At 44.7% G+C, this 17,500-nt stretch overlaps 1 protein-coding gene across 1 annotated transcript in view; it reads right to left on the bottom strand.

Moving 5' to 3' along the window:
- Positions 1-4,187: 4,187 nt before the first annotated feature.
- Positions 4,188-17,500, bottom strand: part of bcl11aa (BCL11 transcription factor A a) — a 64,843-nt gene continuing 51,530 nt past the window's right edge. Inside the window, exon 3 of the mRNA XM_052498563.1 lies at positions 4,188-9,545. Within this exon, the coding sequence (XP_052354523.1) occupies positions 7,336-9,545 (2,210 nt within the window). The 3' untranslated portion in view covers positions 4,188-7,335. The remainder of the gene's footprint in view (positions 9,546-17,500) is intronic.

Here is a 17,500-nt window from a genome sequence, read left to right on the forward strand (position 1 = left end):
TGAGCTTATGTAGGTGTGTGGGTGTGTGAGTGTGTGTGTGGGTGTGTAACGCCATACCAGTCTGGGGCTGCAAAGCACAGAAGGGTCACCTTTTAAACTTAACACAGAACACAGTGAGTTCCAGACAACACAGATGGTATTACTGCCCTGTTCCCTCCCCTCCACACACACACACACACACACACAGCTGAACACACACACACGCACACACACATTAGGTCAGCTCAGCTGTCCTCATGCATTCCCTCTGTTTTCAGCTTGCTAAGGTGACCTGGCCCCCTCGTCTGTGCAGCTGCAATTAACCCCACCAGCCATGGCTGTGTGTAGTTAAAACATACTCATTCTCTGGAATACAGAGGTTTTATCATACACACACACAGAGGCACACAGACATATACAAACGCACACGGACATATACAAACACACACACACACACACACACACACACACACACACACACACACACACACACACACACACACACACACACACACACACACACACACACACACACACACACACACACACACACACACACACACACACACACACACAGATTAGCTCCTGTCTTTTATCCAGCTCTAGCCAGTGGATTTTCCAGTGGCCTGGCCTGGAGGTGAGGCCTCTCTATGGGGTCACAGTAGAAAGATAAGCCCTGGATGAGACCCAACCATTGAGACATAGCACAGAAGGGTGTACTTTACGGAGTCAGTGTGAAGGCATAGGGGACAGATAGTGTCTGTTTTGTCTACTTCTTGACATGGACACAAGGGGTGTCCAAGAGGTCTCTACACTGTCTGCATTCCAGTCTCCATTCATTCCTCCCCTGACAATGAATTTGAACTTGAGACACAGATTTAGAGAGGGGGAGTGGTGAAATAAGAGTGGGGGAGGGAGTCGTCGTGATTGTGGTCGTCCCCCCCCCTTAACCCCACTGTCAACACTCTCTGACCTTTGAACCCTAAACTGGGGGTAGACATCTCCCGCCTACCCTCCCCTCTCTGCCCATCCCCCCTCCAACCCTGCAGCAGCCTAGTCTCAACTTTATCTGTGGTGTCAACACCTTGCATTCCTAGGCTCCTTGTCTATCTATAGACTTTAACCTTCCTGGGCTCAGCAAACAGCCTTGGCCAGAAATGATCAGTCACTCCACAGACAGAAAGAGGGGGGCGTGGTCAAGAGAGCGTAAGGATTAAGAGAAAGAGAGAAATAGAGAGAAAAAGAGAAAGAGAGGTAGATAGCCAAAGGAGGAGGAGACAGAGGGTGGGGGATAGGGGAAGAGAGCGAGATCTAGGGAGACAGAGAGCAACAGAGAAGGATTAATGATGAAGTCACATAGTGATGGCCAGTCAAGGCCAGGGGCACTGATAAGGCTTTGAACTTTGAACTTTCCTTCCGTAGCCTTACAAGTCACAATCACACCAAAGAACATGACCCCAAAATACCAGCTGCTACATCAAGATTAACTGACATCCAGTGTTGAACCCAATGGACTGTCATCAACTAAAGACATCAACGATTTCTTGTGTCTGTCCTGCGCCAAAAGCTGAACGTGCTTCACATGTAGCATGGCTGTGTTTTGACTGAATGTGTGTGGCACATCGTCTCTGAATTCTACACCTCCCTCTGGGCTGGATTTGGGCCTTTCTGAGATAGTGGAGGCTATGATTTGCCCATGCTGGGCTTTTTGTGAGCGTTTAACACCTGTTTATTACATGGTTATTAAATGTTCAATAAGGATGAGGCACAAAATCACAGTAATATCAACAATAGATATCTTCGGATCAATCTGTCTCATTAATCAAGAATTCCAATATAAATACCATATTGGGAGTGTTCCATTTAAGCACTGATCAAGGATCTGTTTATATTTCCCAATCCTACTGTAGCCTTCACCATTAGCAAGGAAAACACATAACTGACCTTAGATCAGCAGTTAGAGTCAACCTCTTACTTAGCTTTATGTATCTGCCCTGCGTCCATTATTCAGTGGTTGTGTAGAGTAATGGTCAGTGAGTGGCTATTAAGTAGCATTTACTTTGTGTCCATCTCAACTATACCACTGTGGTCAGATTCATACTGTATAGACATGCACAGGATAAGCATGTAGGCTGCTGTACATGGTAGATGCATTTAATTAAAGAAGCCAGGCACTGTAATGTATGCAATACAGCCACAGATATGCATGCACACAAGCATGCGAGTACGGACACACACACACACGCACGCACGCACGCTCAAAGGGAAATAAATACCTCAACTTGAATATAGCGGGCAAGTAAAGCAGGTACCTTTCTCAAGAGGTGTCAGAAAAGTTACCACAGGGAACGCACGCACGCACGCACGCACGCACGCACACACACACACACACACACACACACACACACACACACACACACACACACACACACACACACACGCACACAAACTTTGACCACATTCTATTCAGCAAAGCTCCCAGGCCAAATTACAAAACCACAGCCTGTGAAAACACGCTTTCTTCAGTCTTTGGAGAATCTTCAACTGTAAAACACTGGCGGGAGAAACATCCATGGGAGTTTATGGGGACTGTGGGTCATGCTTGTATAGATTTTATAACAGTGACAAATGCATTATGCTTTAAACGTAAACTAGCTTCTGGAGCCCCAGTAAAGCTGCAAAGGCCTGAATGCTTTGTGAGTTTATAACACAATGAATATATCACAGAGGGAGATAGAAAAAATAGAGCTGATTTGTTTTATTTGCCTGGCCGGCTCTGCCAGAGGCCAGTCGCATTGTTCAACAAGGAGAAAAGAGGCGACCGCTGCTGCTATGGCTCCAGGAGCACTGAAAAAGGAGGAAGTAATGTGAAGCTTTGTGGCTCACCCACATGCTCACATGAAACAGGGCCTCAAAACAAGTGGCTGTTGTTTATGAAGAACAAAACACACACTTGTTGTTCTTGTGGAGAATGCTTTTTCTAATACACTAAGTGAGCGCTAGTAGATGAACACAGCTGCCAGGTGTCATTGTCTCTCCTACAAGGGGGATCTAATGTTTGAGTTGGAATGGGTGGCGGTTGGTGGAGGCTATTATGATGGATGGATTTTGACAGATGTATTACTTTTCAATAAGTCTGAGTAAACAGGGAGAGGTAATGATATTTAAGTAAACTTTGGTGGGCCGATACATAGAAAGAGTGGTGGTTGCCAGGGCCAGCATCAGCCATAAGCAACATTGGTGGCCGTTTAGGGCCCTCGGCCGCGAGGAGGATCCAATTTTTCTTTTTAATTAAAGAACTTACTGCTGGGAGTCAGAATAGTAGAATACACAAGGTGCAAGTTCAAAATTTGGTTGTGCATCAGCAGTTTTGCTCTTGTTATGTCAGATAACATTTTTTACATTGATAAGTTAGTCTAGCCAGCTATCTAAACTCATTGTAGCAACCAAATCTCACTTAGGGCCCCCAAAAGGCTAGGGCCGGCCCTGGTGGTGGCAGTGACGTTGGGAATGGGGAATAGTTACAGAAAAGGGAAGGGCGAGAGGGATGGACACTACCAGCAACATGAGTCCCGTTGAGGAGTGACATGTACTGTATGTAACATGTATGTGCTCAGAGATAGCGTGAAAACTGTCTGCAGTCACGCCACTAAAGCTGCTACCTACAGACACGCACACACAAACACACACACACTTACACTGGCTCGGCTATCCTGGCCCAACAGGTTAGGTGACACAGCACATGTCACATGACCCTTGTACATCCATTGCTGAGCTTGTCACTCCCCCTCTCCCCCTCAGGGCAAAACAAACCAGTGCAGTGCCAGAGGGAAGGGAAGGGCGAGGAGGAACAGGGGGAGGCATGTGGGAAAGTTCAGCAAGTCCGGGTACAGCTCAAGACTGTATGACCTCATTTAGACACACATGCTGTAGAAGCTGAGGAGGGCAACCATGACACCAGTATGGTCCCCATTTCATATAGGCATATGCATACTCTAGACAATTGTGACACACAAACACACACACATACACGCATGCATCACAGGAGGTTGCTGAGGGGAGGACGGCTCATAATAATAGCCGGAACGGTGCAAATGGATTGGCAAACACATTGAAACCACGTGTTTGATGTATTTGATACCATTCCACGTCATCCACACACTTGGCCTGCTCCAAATATCTAGCCACATGACGCACAAACAACAGAATTATACTTTCATTTTTTTATTAATTGTTTTTCAATAAAGGGACAAAATGGGTGTGTGAACAGGATAATGCAGACAACTGCCAGAAAACACAGACAGTGGTTTTCCCAATACAACTGAACAGAGACCAGAAACAAAACACAACAAAAAGAGCTAAATTTGTCCAATGACCTTAGGCCACTCTTTAAAAAATAAAGAAATAATATTATAACCAAAAATAAAAATAAAACAAAAAATGATCCATTCCATGCCTCTGTTTTGAACAGAGCATAGGCAATAATAAATAGTAACTCCCATAGTAAAAGATAAAGGTCAAGTTCAAGTTACAACAAACAGCTCTCAGAACAAGAATAGAAAATGCTGATAACAAAATATTCCGCATTGCCATTTACAAAAAAGTCTCAACTCAAGCAGGCTTCTCCCAGTCTCCATTTCATTTTCATTTTTAAATATGCTTTGCATATGAAAGTATATCCAATCTAAATATAAAGCACCATTTAGTATTTGGCAATGAAAAAAACCCTGCAAAACATTGATTATTTTTCAAATTCATTTATTTTGACGCTTTTTTAAATCGATGTACTGCATATGAAGTAAGTTCATTTTTTTTCTTCTTAAGATGTTGGAATGTAGTCAGGTGGGAAAGACAGAAGCACAAAACTAAACAGCCCGACGTCAGCTTGCATTACTGCTTACAGAATGGCAGCAGGGGGAGGAGGTCCAAACCAAACCAAAGAAGATATGTACAACCACCTGTGAAAGCAGGAACCAGCGAGGCGCGGCAGCCATCTTATGGCCCACTGCGCCCAATGCCACATACTTCATTTTTTTTTATTGGGTTTTCTTTAATTTCTTTAAACATACAAATAATTCGCACTATATTATCCTGCCAAATTAAAAATATATACCGTGGCAGCTTGTTTTTTTTTCACTACCAAAAAAGGTACGTAAATACCTCTAAAGAGAACAAGCAACAGTTAAAAATACGAGCCTCAATATAAATACTATAGTGCCTACGCTAAGTGAACATTGAATTCAAATACCATTCTAGACATACAGAAAAAAGTAGACCATAAATGTGTTTAAGCATAGGAATTGACATGAGTGTGCATCTTCCTATATTTAAGTTCTCTGTTATATATTCATATATCATCTTAAGCCTTTCCCCAATGCAAATTTCATTCAACCTGAAGAGCCGCGAAGAGTCAAGGCAAAATAAAAAGTCACTGATTTTTTTTCTCCATTCTATATATACTGTGATCGGGTCTTGAACACCACCAAGACAGAGAGGAAAAGATAAACAACAACAAACTTAAATACAGTTTCCCCTAAAGATAATGACATGTTATTAAAAAAGAAAAGTCATTTTAATATCTATACCAAAAAAAAGAAAAAGATTTGTACAAAAAGAAAAAATCTTGCCGTTTGAGCAGCAAGTTTGTTATCTAGCTGAGGGAGCTTTTACCCAGTCACACCACTGAGTGCTTTGCTGGGATTTCTTGGGGTTAAATAACAATGGTCAGAGGTGAAGGATTAGGGTCAAGGGGTGGGGGGTGGAGTTGCTGGCAACAGATTCTGTATTCGTCACTATATTAAACAACGGAATTTTAGTCATCAGTCAGCATTTTAGCAAGTTTTCCCTTAAGCGTATACCTGTAAACTGGGAAAATTGAACAGTGCAATTATAGGACAATTTTGTCCTATAAATGACAGTCTAACTTTAGACTGGACCGCTGTACCGACGTTGTACCAACGTTAGACACTTTTAGAGTATCTGTACAGACTCTGAGGCAGAGTGACAAGTGCTCTTTCACCATCGACTGGGGTGGATGTCTGCAACTCAACGAGGAAAAAAACTCCTTTCAAGTCAACACAAACAGCAAACAGTACAAAAACAGAAAGTTAATAAAGATCCATCTGCCCTGTATTACAAACCCCTGTATGATTATTTTGTCTCTACCTCCTTTTCAAGAGCCCTGGCATGGGTACAACTGCCATTCTTAAATATGTTTTTCTTTTAAGTTTAGGCAATTCATAGATGGATAGAACGTTTAAATATATTGTAAAAAAAATTATATGTCAAATTTTAAAAAAGAAGAAAGAAATCCCCCCCCCCCAAGCACACCATCCTGTTAGCTTCTAATTATTTGTAACTTTTCTGACTAACTTGTATTCATTTGAATGTCCTCGTATCGTCTGGTGTGCTGGGAGCTTAGACACTGCCTGTACCCGCACTGATAAATCCAAGCAGCATCATAGGTTTGTGCTACTGCAAATACATGCCAGCTCTCAAGTCCTCAGAGCACTATAAAAGTCCCACGAATTTAGGATTGTACATTACAGAGCATCTTTGTGTTCAGTACCTCCGTACCAGAAATTAAATATACAAACAGTTCAGTTATACACAATACTGCCTGTACCGTGCCTGCTGAAAATCTGACAATTTAAAGATACTATAATACATAGCAGATCGGAAGATTATTAACCAATGCAGTTTCAAGATATCAAAGGCACTCTTTTCTTTTGTTTTACCAAATGATAGTACAAATTAAAATCTTAAATCATCCTCGTCTTTTTGAAGTGATCCAAAGGCTGTCACTGCTTTGCCTTTAGTAATCAAGCCAATTCATTAGATGATTTGTTTTAACCCCATTAGGGACAGAACATGTTTTAGAAAGATGAAGGTTAAGTGCGATTCCCAGGTCGTCCAGAGAGGGTTAAGCTGAAGACTGTACATGATATGTGGTATGCAGCATGGTCGTTTCATTCTTGTCTTTTCTTTTTTGAAATAAAAACAGAACAAGAAAACAGCAACACATTTTACTCAACAACTAACCAACCAGGGACAATTTCTTTTTTTTTTTTTAATTAGCCAAAACATACCATGCATGCTGTCTAATTATCAAAAATGGGAAAGGATAATCGAAAAAGAAAATAAGTACACAACATGTAAATTATTGCACAAGAGAAAGGCTCGAAGTTTTGCGTCAATGCAATAGTATTGCCCCGATACAGATCATGCATTCAAGGAGTAATGGAAACGGGGTGTGCTGGTCCAGAGCACGTTGTCTTAGCTTCCACCGGACTGGTGAAAGAAGAAGGGGGAATGTACAGGGGACTGGGGAGGGAGGGAGGGCTGATGAAACCTCCACTACTCCGACTTAATTTCGGCACTCAAGGGGCGGTCACTGTGCCATTTTTTCATGTGTTTCTCCAAGGTACTGTACACGCTGAAGGGCATCTGACAGATCTCACACTTGAACACGTCCTTGCCGATCTGCCCGTGTGTCTTCATGTGGCGTGTGAGCTTGCTGCTCTGGGCGCAGGCGTAGTTGCACAGCCCACATTTGTAGGGCCTCTCTCCCGTGTGGCTGCGCCGGTGCACCGTCAGGTTGCTGCAGTTCTTAAAAATCTTGCCACAGTACTCACAGGTGTCGCTGCGGCGGCTGCTGTCCTTGGAGCCAGGTCGAGTCAGTGGAGCCCCAAGGTGGGGCGTGCTCCCCCCGCTCCCCGTCCCGCTGCGGCCCGACACCCCCCCATCCAGTTCCCCAGGAGGGGTGGAGAAGCGCAGGCTGCCATTCTCCGACGAGTGCTCTGAGGGAGAAGAGGCAAAGGGCGATTGTCTGGAGTCCCCCGGGAAGTTCAGAAAGGGGTCCTTGAATTGTCGGGAGGCAGCGTATCCGGCCAGCCACTGGGAGTAGACGTTTTCTGTGTTGGGGATGGTGGGTGTAGGCAGGTCAAACTCCTTCTCCAGCTTGATGCGTTTGGAGAAGGGGCTGAGGGGGCTGGGGCTGCCCAGGAGCAGCTTCTTGGAGAGGCCCACCGAGGCAGCTTCACTGGGGGATGTGCCACGCCCGTTGATGGCCACAGCCGATATGCAGCCCCCCTCACCGCGGTCCGACTCCAGCGCTGAATCCTTGTCACACATCAGCCGTTGTGTGTGCTCGCGGTTTTGGTGGTGGTGTGTGTGGTTTTCTTGGCCCAGCGCGCTGCGCTTGTGTGCGTGAAATGCTTCGCTGAAGTGCTGCATGCTGGCCGCCAACCCCATGCCCTGAATCACCTCAGGCAGCGAGCGAGGGATGGTACCCTCCTCTCCTCCTACCAGACGACCCACAACCTCCCCGTTCCCAATGCTGCCGTTGTTCTCATGGTGCCGCGCTGCCTCCAGACTCAAGCTGAAGTGGTAGCTGTTGTTGCTCCTCCTAGCTCCATCCACTTTCTCTTCTTCCTCCTCCTCCCCCTCCTCTTCCTCCTCTTCCCCCTCTTCTTCTTCTTCCTCCTCTTCCTCCTCCTCCTCTTCTTCCTCCTCCTCCCCATTCTCCCGGCGCAAGCGGTTGTTCTCACTTTTAAGCTTGGCCACCACTGACTTGAGGGCGCTGCTGGCGCTGCCCATTCGCTCGCTGGTGCCCGGCTCGGGTGAGGAGGCTGCAGAGAGTCCATCTTCTGACTTTTCAGCGTTGGGTGAGCCCGACTTGTGCATATGTGTCTTCATGTGGCGCTTGAGTTTGCTGGCCTGGGTGCAGGCGTGGTCACACAGACTGCACTTGTAGGGCTTCTCGCCCGTGTGGCTGCGCCGGTGCACGATGAGATTACTCTGGAACTTGAAGCTCTTGCCGCAGAACTCGCACGACTTGGTCTTCAGAGGAGTGGAAGGCTGGGGGCCCGAGGAGGGCAGCGGGGTGCTGGGGGTGGTATGAGAACCCGAAGGGGACTGCATGGAGGGAGGAAGGGGAGGGGGGGTGGACAGGTAGGGAGGCTTGCCCCCACCGCCACATCCTCCACCGGACTGGAATGGTTGGAGCAGCCGTTGCATAGGGCTGGGCCGGTTGGGAGAGTGGGGGGGAGTGGACCCTGAGGTGTTGCCCGCCAGCTCCCTCAGCCGGCGGGAGAAGTCCATGGCCGATGGGGGGTCCAGGGGCATGGGAGGGTTGAGGCGCAGCACCCTGTCGAAGGCACTCGGATGGTGGGCTGCCAGCGCTAGCTCCTCTGGGCTCAGGTGGTGGGGGTCCAGGTGGTGGCGCGGAGGGGGGCTGAAGAGAGGCGGCGTTGGGGGGAAACGCTGCTGTCCACCCACTCCGTCCCGGCCCCCCGAGCCTGGTCCTGGGATGCGGAGGAGGCTGAAGGGGCTGGCCTCGGAGGGCAGGTGGAGGCCGTGGAGGGGGGGCTGTGAGGGGCAGTCTGCACCCCCGCCCAGGGAGGAGGGTCTGCCCATGCGGGGGGTGAGGGGGCTACCATGGCCGTGTTCGCTCTCCAGGTAGATGCGGAAGCCATGGGTATTCTGGGCGTGCTGGAGCAGGAACCAGGCGCTGCCGTAGGCCTGTTTACAGGTGGTGCAGGTGTAGGTACTGGGCTCTTCCTTACCTGCAGGGGGGACAGAGAGGAAGAGGGGACACAGAGTTATACTCATGTTCACATGAACATGTTGACTCATGGTCACATCAATCAATTAATTAAATAATATACATTATTGATGGCGAAAGGAAATGAGTTAGAGTTCAGCTCCATTCAGCTGTGCTGCATTTGACTCGTGCTTGACTGTCTTATGGATCAAATATATTTTTAGAAAGCCTCTAAAATTGTGGGGGGGTCACAGCTTCCTCTAGCCTGCTATGGGACACTGTTATCCCGGCTGACTGTGAGCAGCCTCTCAGCTTGCTACAAAGCAAACAATGACCGCTGTCTCTGCAGAGAACACACTCTGCAGAAAACCCACTCCCATTGATGTACAGAAATAACCCCTAACCCGAGAAACACAACCCCACTAAGCATAGCAGATACCACTACAGTACTAAGGAGGACTAAGAAGTGTATGCCTCTAATTTTGGATTTGTTCATTTAGACAGAAGTCACATCGACACAGACAGTATAACTGTGTTATAATCCTTTACTCTGAATGGTGGTGCACACACACACACACACACACACCCACAAAGAAAAGCCTCTTGCGGTGCATAAATAGAACTGCCCTCTCAATCGCGGCCCAGTGAAGTAGTCCGCCGCTTGTGACAGCAAAGGAACATTTAAATCAATAATTGACTTTGAATGGCTCTCTGACAATGACCTGTGGTCTGCTTCACAATGCATGTGTAATCTCATTAAGGCCAGCCCGCTCCTCCATCAGCTCATTTGCAAGATTAGATCATAAACGGGCCGCCGCTGAAAGCCTTTCAATATGAAACCAGTTATATGGACGCAGACTCATGCACAGTCACACACACAGGCATGTACATGCACGCGCGCACACACACACACACACACACACACACACACACACACACACACACACACACACACACACACACACACACACACACACACACACACACGGATATGAGAAAAACCCAGTACTTATTATCCAATAAAGATTTCTGCTCCACTGCTCTGCTACCCTAAATACACAGATTCTCCTAAATGCCCACACATGCACACGCACACGCACACACACACACACACACACACACACACACACACACACACACACACACACACACACACACACACACACACACACACACACACACAGAAATACAAACATTTAGACAGTAAACAGATGGATGCTGAAATGTGTAACTATAAGCATAGATAGGCATGGTAAAGCACACAATGAGAGTGGGGTGTTTTGTGGTATTTTTCTCCACCTGTCAGTCATTCAGCGCATGTTCCCAGGGACCCTCTACAGGCTGGTTCCCTTTTAGAATAATTACTGTAGCACTCTCAGACGACACAGGAGACACAGGGAGACTAGCACAAGCCTCAAACGAGACTAAGGCGAGCATCAAACGAGCCCGAAGAAGTAAGCTCTAACAGGTGAGCATTAGACCATATCATTTCACTAAAAAGGAAAAAATATACAGAAAATGTATGTTTTATTATTTACCAATTAAAACGAGCTATTTGATAGAAATAAAATAGAAAATGGATCCATCTACTTTATTCTCAGATTGACAAGCCAAAATATTTAGCTTCGCAATCATGCCAGACAAGATAAATATCACATTGGCAATAATTATCCAGGATACATTTCCAGATAAAAAGCCATTTTGTGATAAAGGGCTGTATAGTCCATTGACTCAACAGAGGGGTCAGTCACTAAAGCTTCCATACTCATGCTAATGATGTGCAGTAGGAACCCAAAATATGAGAGACAACACTAAAAGGGATTTATGGTTTACCTTCCAGCTTTTATCCTCCCCAACTGCAATTTACTTGCAGATCCCAAAAATTAAGGGTCAACAATGTCAACAAAAAAAGCCATCAGTTAGTGTGCTGTGTGTGTATCAGTGTGCGTGTGTATGTGTGTGTGTGTGTGTGTGTGTGTGTGTGTGTGTGTGTGTGTGTGTGTGTGTGTGTGTGTGTGTGTGTGTGTGTGTGTGTGTGTGTGTGTGTGTGTGTGTGTGTGTGTGTGTGTGTGTGTGTGTGTGTGTGTGTGTGTGTGTGTGTATGTGTGTGTGTGTGTGAGGGGAAGTGTCATATTTCCCATTGACACATTTCTTACACAACCTTTTCTCTTCTTTTTGTGGTGGGTATACTATATATAGTGTGTGAGGTAGAACGGTGTGCGGACAGAAATACTTCTCTGCTCTGCGTGTGTGAGCATGTGTGTATGTGAGAGGCTAACAGTTGCTACTGGGTTGTGCGAGAAGGGGGTGAGTGAAAGGCGTGAGACTCGGCGGTTGGGTAGAATAATCCTGTTAAGACACTCAGACCCCTTTGTGTTCTGTCTGGGTCTAGCTGTCTGAGCACTGGAAGAATTCACACACACACACACACACACACACACACACACACACACACACACACACACACACACACACACACACACACACACACACACACACACACACACACACACACACACACACACACACACACACACACACACACACTTATCTTTCACCACCCACAGATTGGGAAGACTGGCATTAGCTAATATAATAAGGACTATTAGAATAGTCATAAATGTCTGTTAATTGATGCCACCTTGCAGAGGGTCTAACTCCTATGTATTATATGTGTTTACATTGAGAATTGTTTCTTCTCACATATACATTTATTGATGTGCAAGAGCCTCGGAAAAAGTTGAAATGATTGGAAGTGTCTGAAATCTAGGCTTCCGTGTGCCCTAACAGCCTGCTTGTAATTCAGCCAGAGAGAGACACAGAGAGAGAGAGAGAGACACAGAGAGAGACACAGAGAGAGAGAGACAGAGAGAGAGAGAGAGAGAGAGAGAGAGAGAGAGAGAGAGAGAGAGACACAGAGAGAGAGACACAGAGAGAGACACACAGAGAGAGAGAGAGACACAGAGAGGGACACAGAGAGAGAGAGACAGAGAGAGAGAGAGAGAGAGAGAGAGAGAGAGAGAGAGAGAGAGAGAGAGAGAGAGAGAGAGAGAGAGAGAGAGAGAGAGAGAGAGACACACAGAGAGAGAGAGACACAGAGAGAGAGACACGCAGAGAGAGAGACACAGAGAGAGAGAGAGAGGGAGAGACAGAGAGAGCAGTACATGTTACATGCTGCCAGCTTTTAACACTGGGAAATGTCCGAGCCATGTAAGCATCAACGGGACATCAGAGAACAAGAGAGGAGGAAGGAGGAAGTGAGAGAGAGAAAGTGAGCTCCCACACACGCACTGTGCCAGATATATACACACATACACCATATTACCCCACATTATTCACATTATACACACACATATACTATATCACACCACATTATACACACACATATACTATATCACCCCACATTATTCACACATATACTATATCACCCCACATTATACACACACATATACTATATTACCCCACATTATACACACACATATACTATATCACCCCACATTATACACACACATACCACATCACCCCACATTATTCACACATATACTATATCACCCCACATTATACACACACATATACTATATTACCCCACATTATACACACACATATACTATATCACACCACATTATACACACACATACCACATCACCCCACATTATTCACACATATACTATATCACCCCACATTATACACACACATATACTATATTACCCCACATTATACACACACATATACTATATCACCCCACATTATACATACACATATACTATATCACCCCACATTATATACACACATATACTATATCACCCCACATTATACACACACATATACTATATCACCCCACATTATACACACACATATACCACATCACCCCACATTATACACACACATATACTATATCACCCCACATTATTCACACATATACTATATCACCCCACATTATATACACACATATACTATATCACCCCACATTATACACACACATATAATATATCACCCCACATTATACACACACATATACCACATCACCCCACATTATACACACACATATACTATATCACCCCACATTATTCACACATATACTATATCACCCCACATTATACACACACATATACTATATTACCCCACATTATACACACACATATACTATATCACCCCACATTATACACACACATACCACATCACCCCACATTATACACACACATACCACATCACCCCACATTATACACACACATACCACATCACCCCATTATTCACACATTATTCACACATATACTATATCACCCCACATTAGACACACATATATACTATATTACCCCACATTATACACACACATATACTATATCACACCACATTATACACACACATATACTATATCACCCCACATTATACATACACATATACTATATCACCCACATTATATACACACGTATACTATATCACCCCACATTATACACACACATAAACTATATCACCCCACATTATACACACACATACACCATATTACCCCACATTATACACAAACATACCACATCACCCCACATTATACACACACATATACTATATCACCCCACATTATACACACACATATACTATATTACCCCACATTATACACACACATATACTATATCACACCACATTATACACACACATATACTATATCACCCCACATTATACATACACATATACTATATCACCCCACATTATATACACACGTATACTATATCACCCCACATTATACACACACATAAACTATATCACCCCACATTATACACACACATACACCATATTACCCCACATTATACACAAACATACCACATCACCCCACATTATACACACACATATACTATATCACCCCACATTATACACACACATATACTATATCACCCCACATTATACACACACATACCACATCACCCCACATTATACACACACATACCACATCACCCCACATTATACACACACATATACTATATCACCCCACATTATACACACACATACCACATCACCCCACATTATACACACACATATACTATATCACCCCACATTATACACACACATACTATATCACCCCACATTATACACACACATATACTATATCACACCACATTATACACACACATATACTATATCACCCCACATTATACACACATATACTATATCACCCCACATTATACACACACATATACTATATCACCCCACATTATACCCACATTATACACACACATATACTATATCACCCCACATTATACACACACATACCACATCACCCCACATTATTCACACATATACTATATCACCCCACATTATACACACACATATACTATATTACCCCACATTATACACACACATATACTATATCACCCCACATTATACACACATACACCATATTACCCCACATTATACACACACATACCACATCACCCCACATTATACACACACATATACTATATTACCCCACATTATACACACACATATACTATATCACCCCACATTATACACACACATACACCATATTACCCCACATTATACACACACATATACCACATCACCCCACATTATACACACACATATACTATATCACCCCACATTATACACACACATATACTATATCACCCCACATTATACACACATATATACTATATTACCCCACATTATACACACACATATACTATATCACCCCACATTATACACACACATATACTATATCACCCCACATTATACACACACATATACTATATTACCCCACATTATACACACACATATACTATATCACCCCACATTATACACACACATACTATATTACCCCACATTATACACACACATATACTATATCACCCCACATTATACACACACATATACTATATCACCCCACATTATACACACACATACCACATCACCCCACATTATACACACACATATACTATATCACCCCACATTATACACACACATATACTATATCACCCCACATTATACACACACATATACTATATCACCCCACATTATACACACACATACCACATCAACCCACATTATTCACACATATACTATATCACCCCACATTATTCACACATATACTATATCACCCCACCTTATTCACACATATACTATATCACCCCACGTTATACACACACATATACTATATCACCCCACGTTATACACACACATATACTATATCACCCCACCTTATTCACACATATACTATATCACCCCACGTTATACACACACATATACTATATCACCCCACGTTATACACACACATACACCACATCACCCCACATTATACACACACATATACTATATCACCCCACATTATTCACACATATACTATATCAACCCACATTATACACAAACACACACCATATCACCAGACATTATACACACATACCATATCACCCCACATCATACACATATACACCATATCAACCCACATTATACACCCAAATACACTATATCACCCCAAATTATACACACACATACTGCCATCACACATGCTCTAACATAGTACAGCCTCCCTACTTCCATGTCAACACACTCACTTCACACACACACACACACGCGAGCACGCACACACACACACACGCACGCACGCACGCACAAACACACACACCAAAGTATTAAACCTGATTAAAGCCGAGGACACTGCTGAGGCACTCAGGCAGTGTTAGATGTGCGATGGTGGCAGAAAGCTTGGCACACACACAGAGGTGGCACACACACACATACAGAGGTGGCACACACACACACACACACACACACAGTGACACACACACACACACAGAGGTGGCACAGCACACACCACACACACACACACACACACACACACACACACACACACACACACACACACACACACACACACACACACACACACACACACAGAGGTGGCACACACACACACACACACACACACACACACACACACACACACACACACACACACACACACACACACACACACACACACACACACACACACACACACAGAGGTGGCACACACACACACACACAGAGGTGGCACACACACACTCACATACACACACACACACGCACAGAGGTGGCCTACACACACACAGTGGTGGCACACACACACACACACACACACACACACACACACACACACACACACACACACACACACACACACACACACACACACACACACACACACACACACACACACACACACACAGAGGTGGCACACACACACACACAGGTGGCACACACACACACACACACACACACACACACACACACACACACACACACACACACACACACACACACACACACACACACACACACACACACACACACACACACAGAGGTGGCACACACACAGGTGGCACACACACACACACACACACACACACACACACACACACACACACACACACACACACACACACACACACACACACACACAGAGGTGGCACACACACACTCACATACACACACACACACACGCACAGAGGTGGCACACTCACACACACAGTGGTGGCACACACACACACACACACGCACACACGCACACACACACACACACAGAAAGTCAGTGAGGTTTGATAGTGAAATATGAGACTGAATGGAAGGAAACGTGTGCTGAAACTTCCCCTGCTTACTGCATCTCTCAAGGGGAATGCACCACTCTGAGCAGATCGCTTTACAGGGCCTAAAATATCTCCAATGTACCAAGCTGTGAAGACACACCCACACACACCATATAAAACACTCCCACACACACCATCTAAAACACACCCACACACACCATCTAAAACACACCCACAAACATAAACTAAAACACACCCACACACACCATCTAAAACACACCCACACACACCATCTAAAACACACCCACAAACATAAACTAAAACACACCCACACACACCATCTAAAACACACCCACACACACCATCTAAAACACACCCACACACACCATCTAAAACACACCATCTAAAACACACCCACAAACATAAACTA

This window comes from Oncorhynchus keta, chromosome 36 (assembly GCF_023373465.1).
Source record: "Oncorhynchus keta strain PuntledgeMale-10-30-2019 chromosome 36, Oket_V2, whole genome shotgun sequence".
NCBI classification, from domain to species: domain Eukaryota; kingdom Metazoa; phylum Chordata; class Actinopteri; order Salmoniformes; family Salmonidae; genus Oncorhynchus; species Oncorhynchus keta.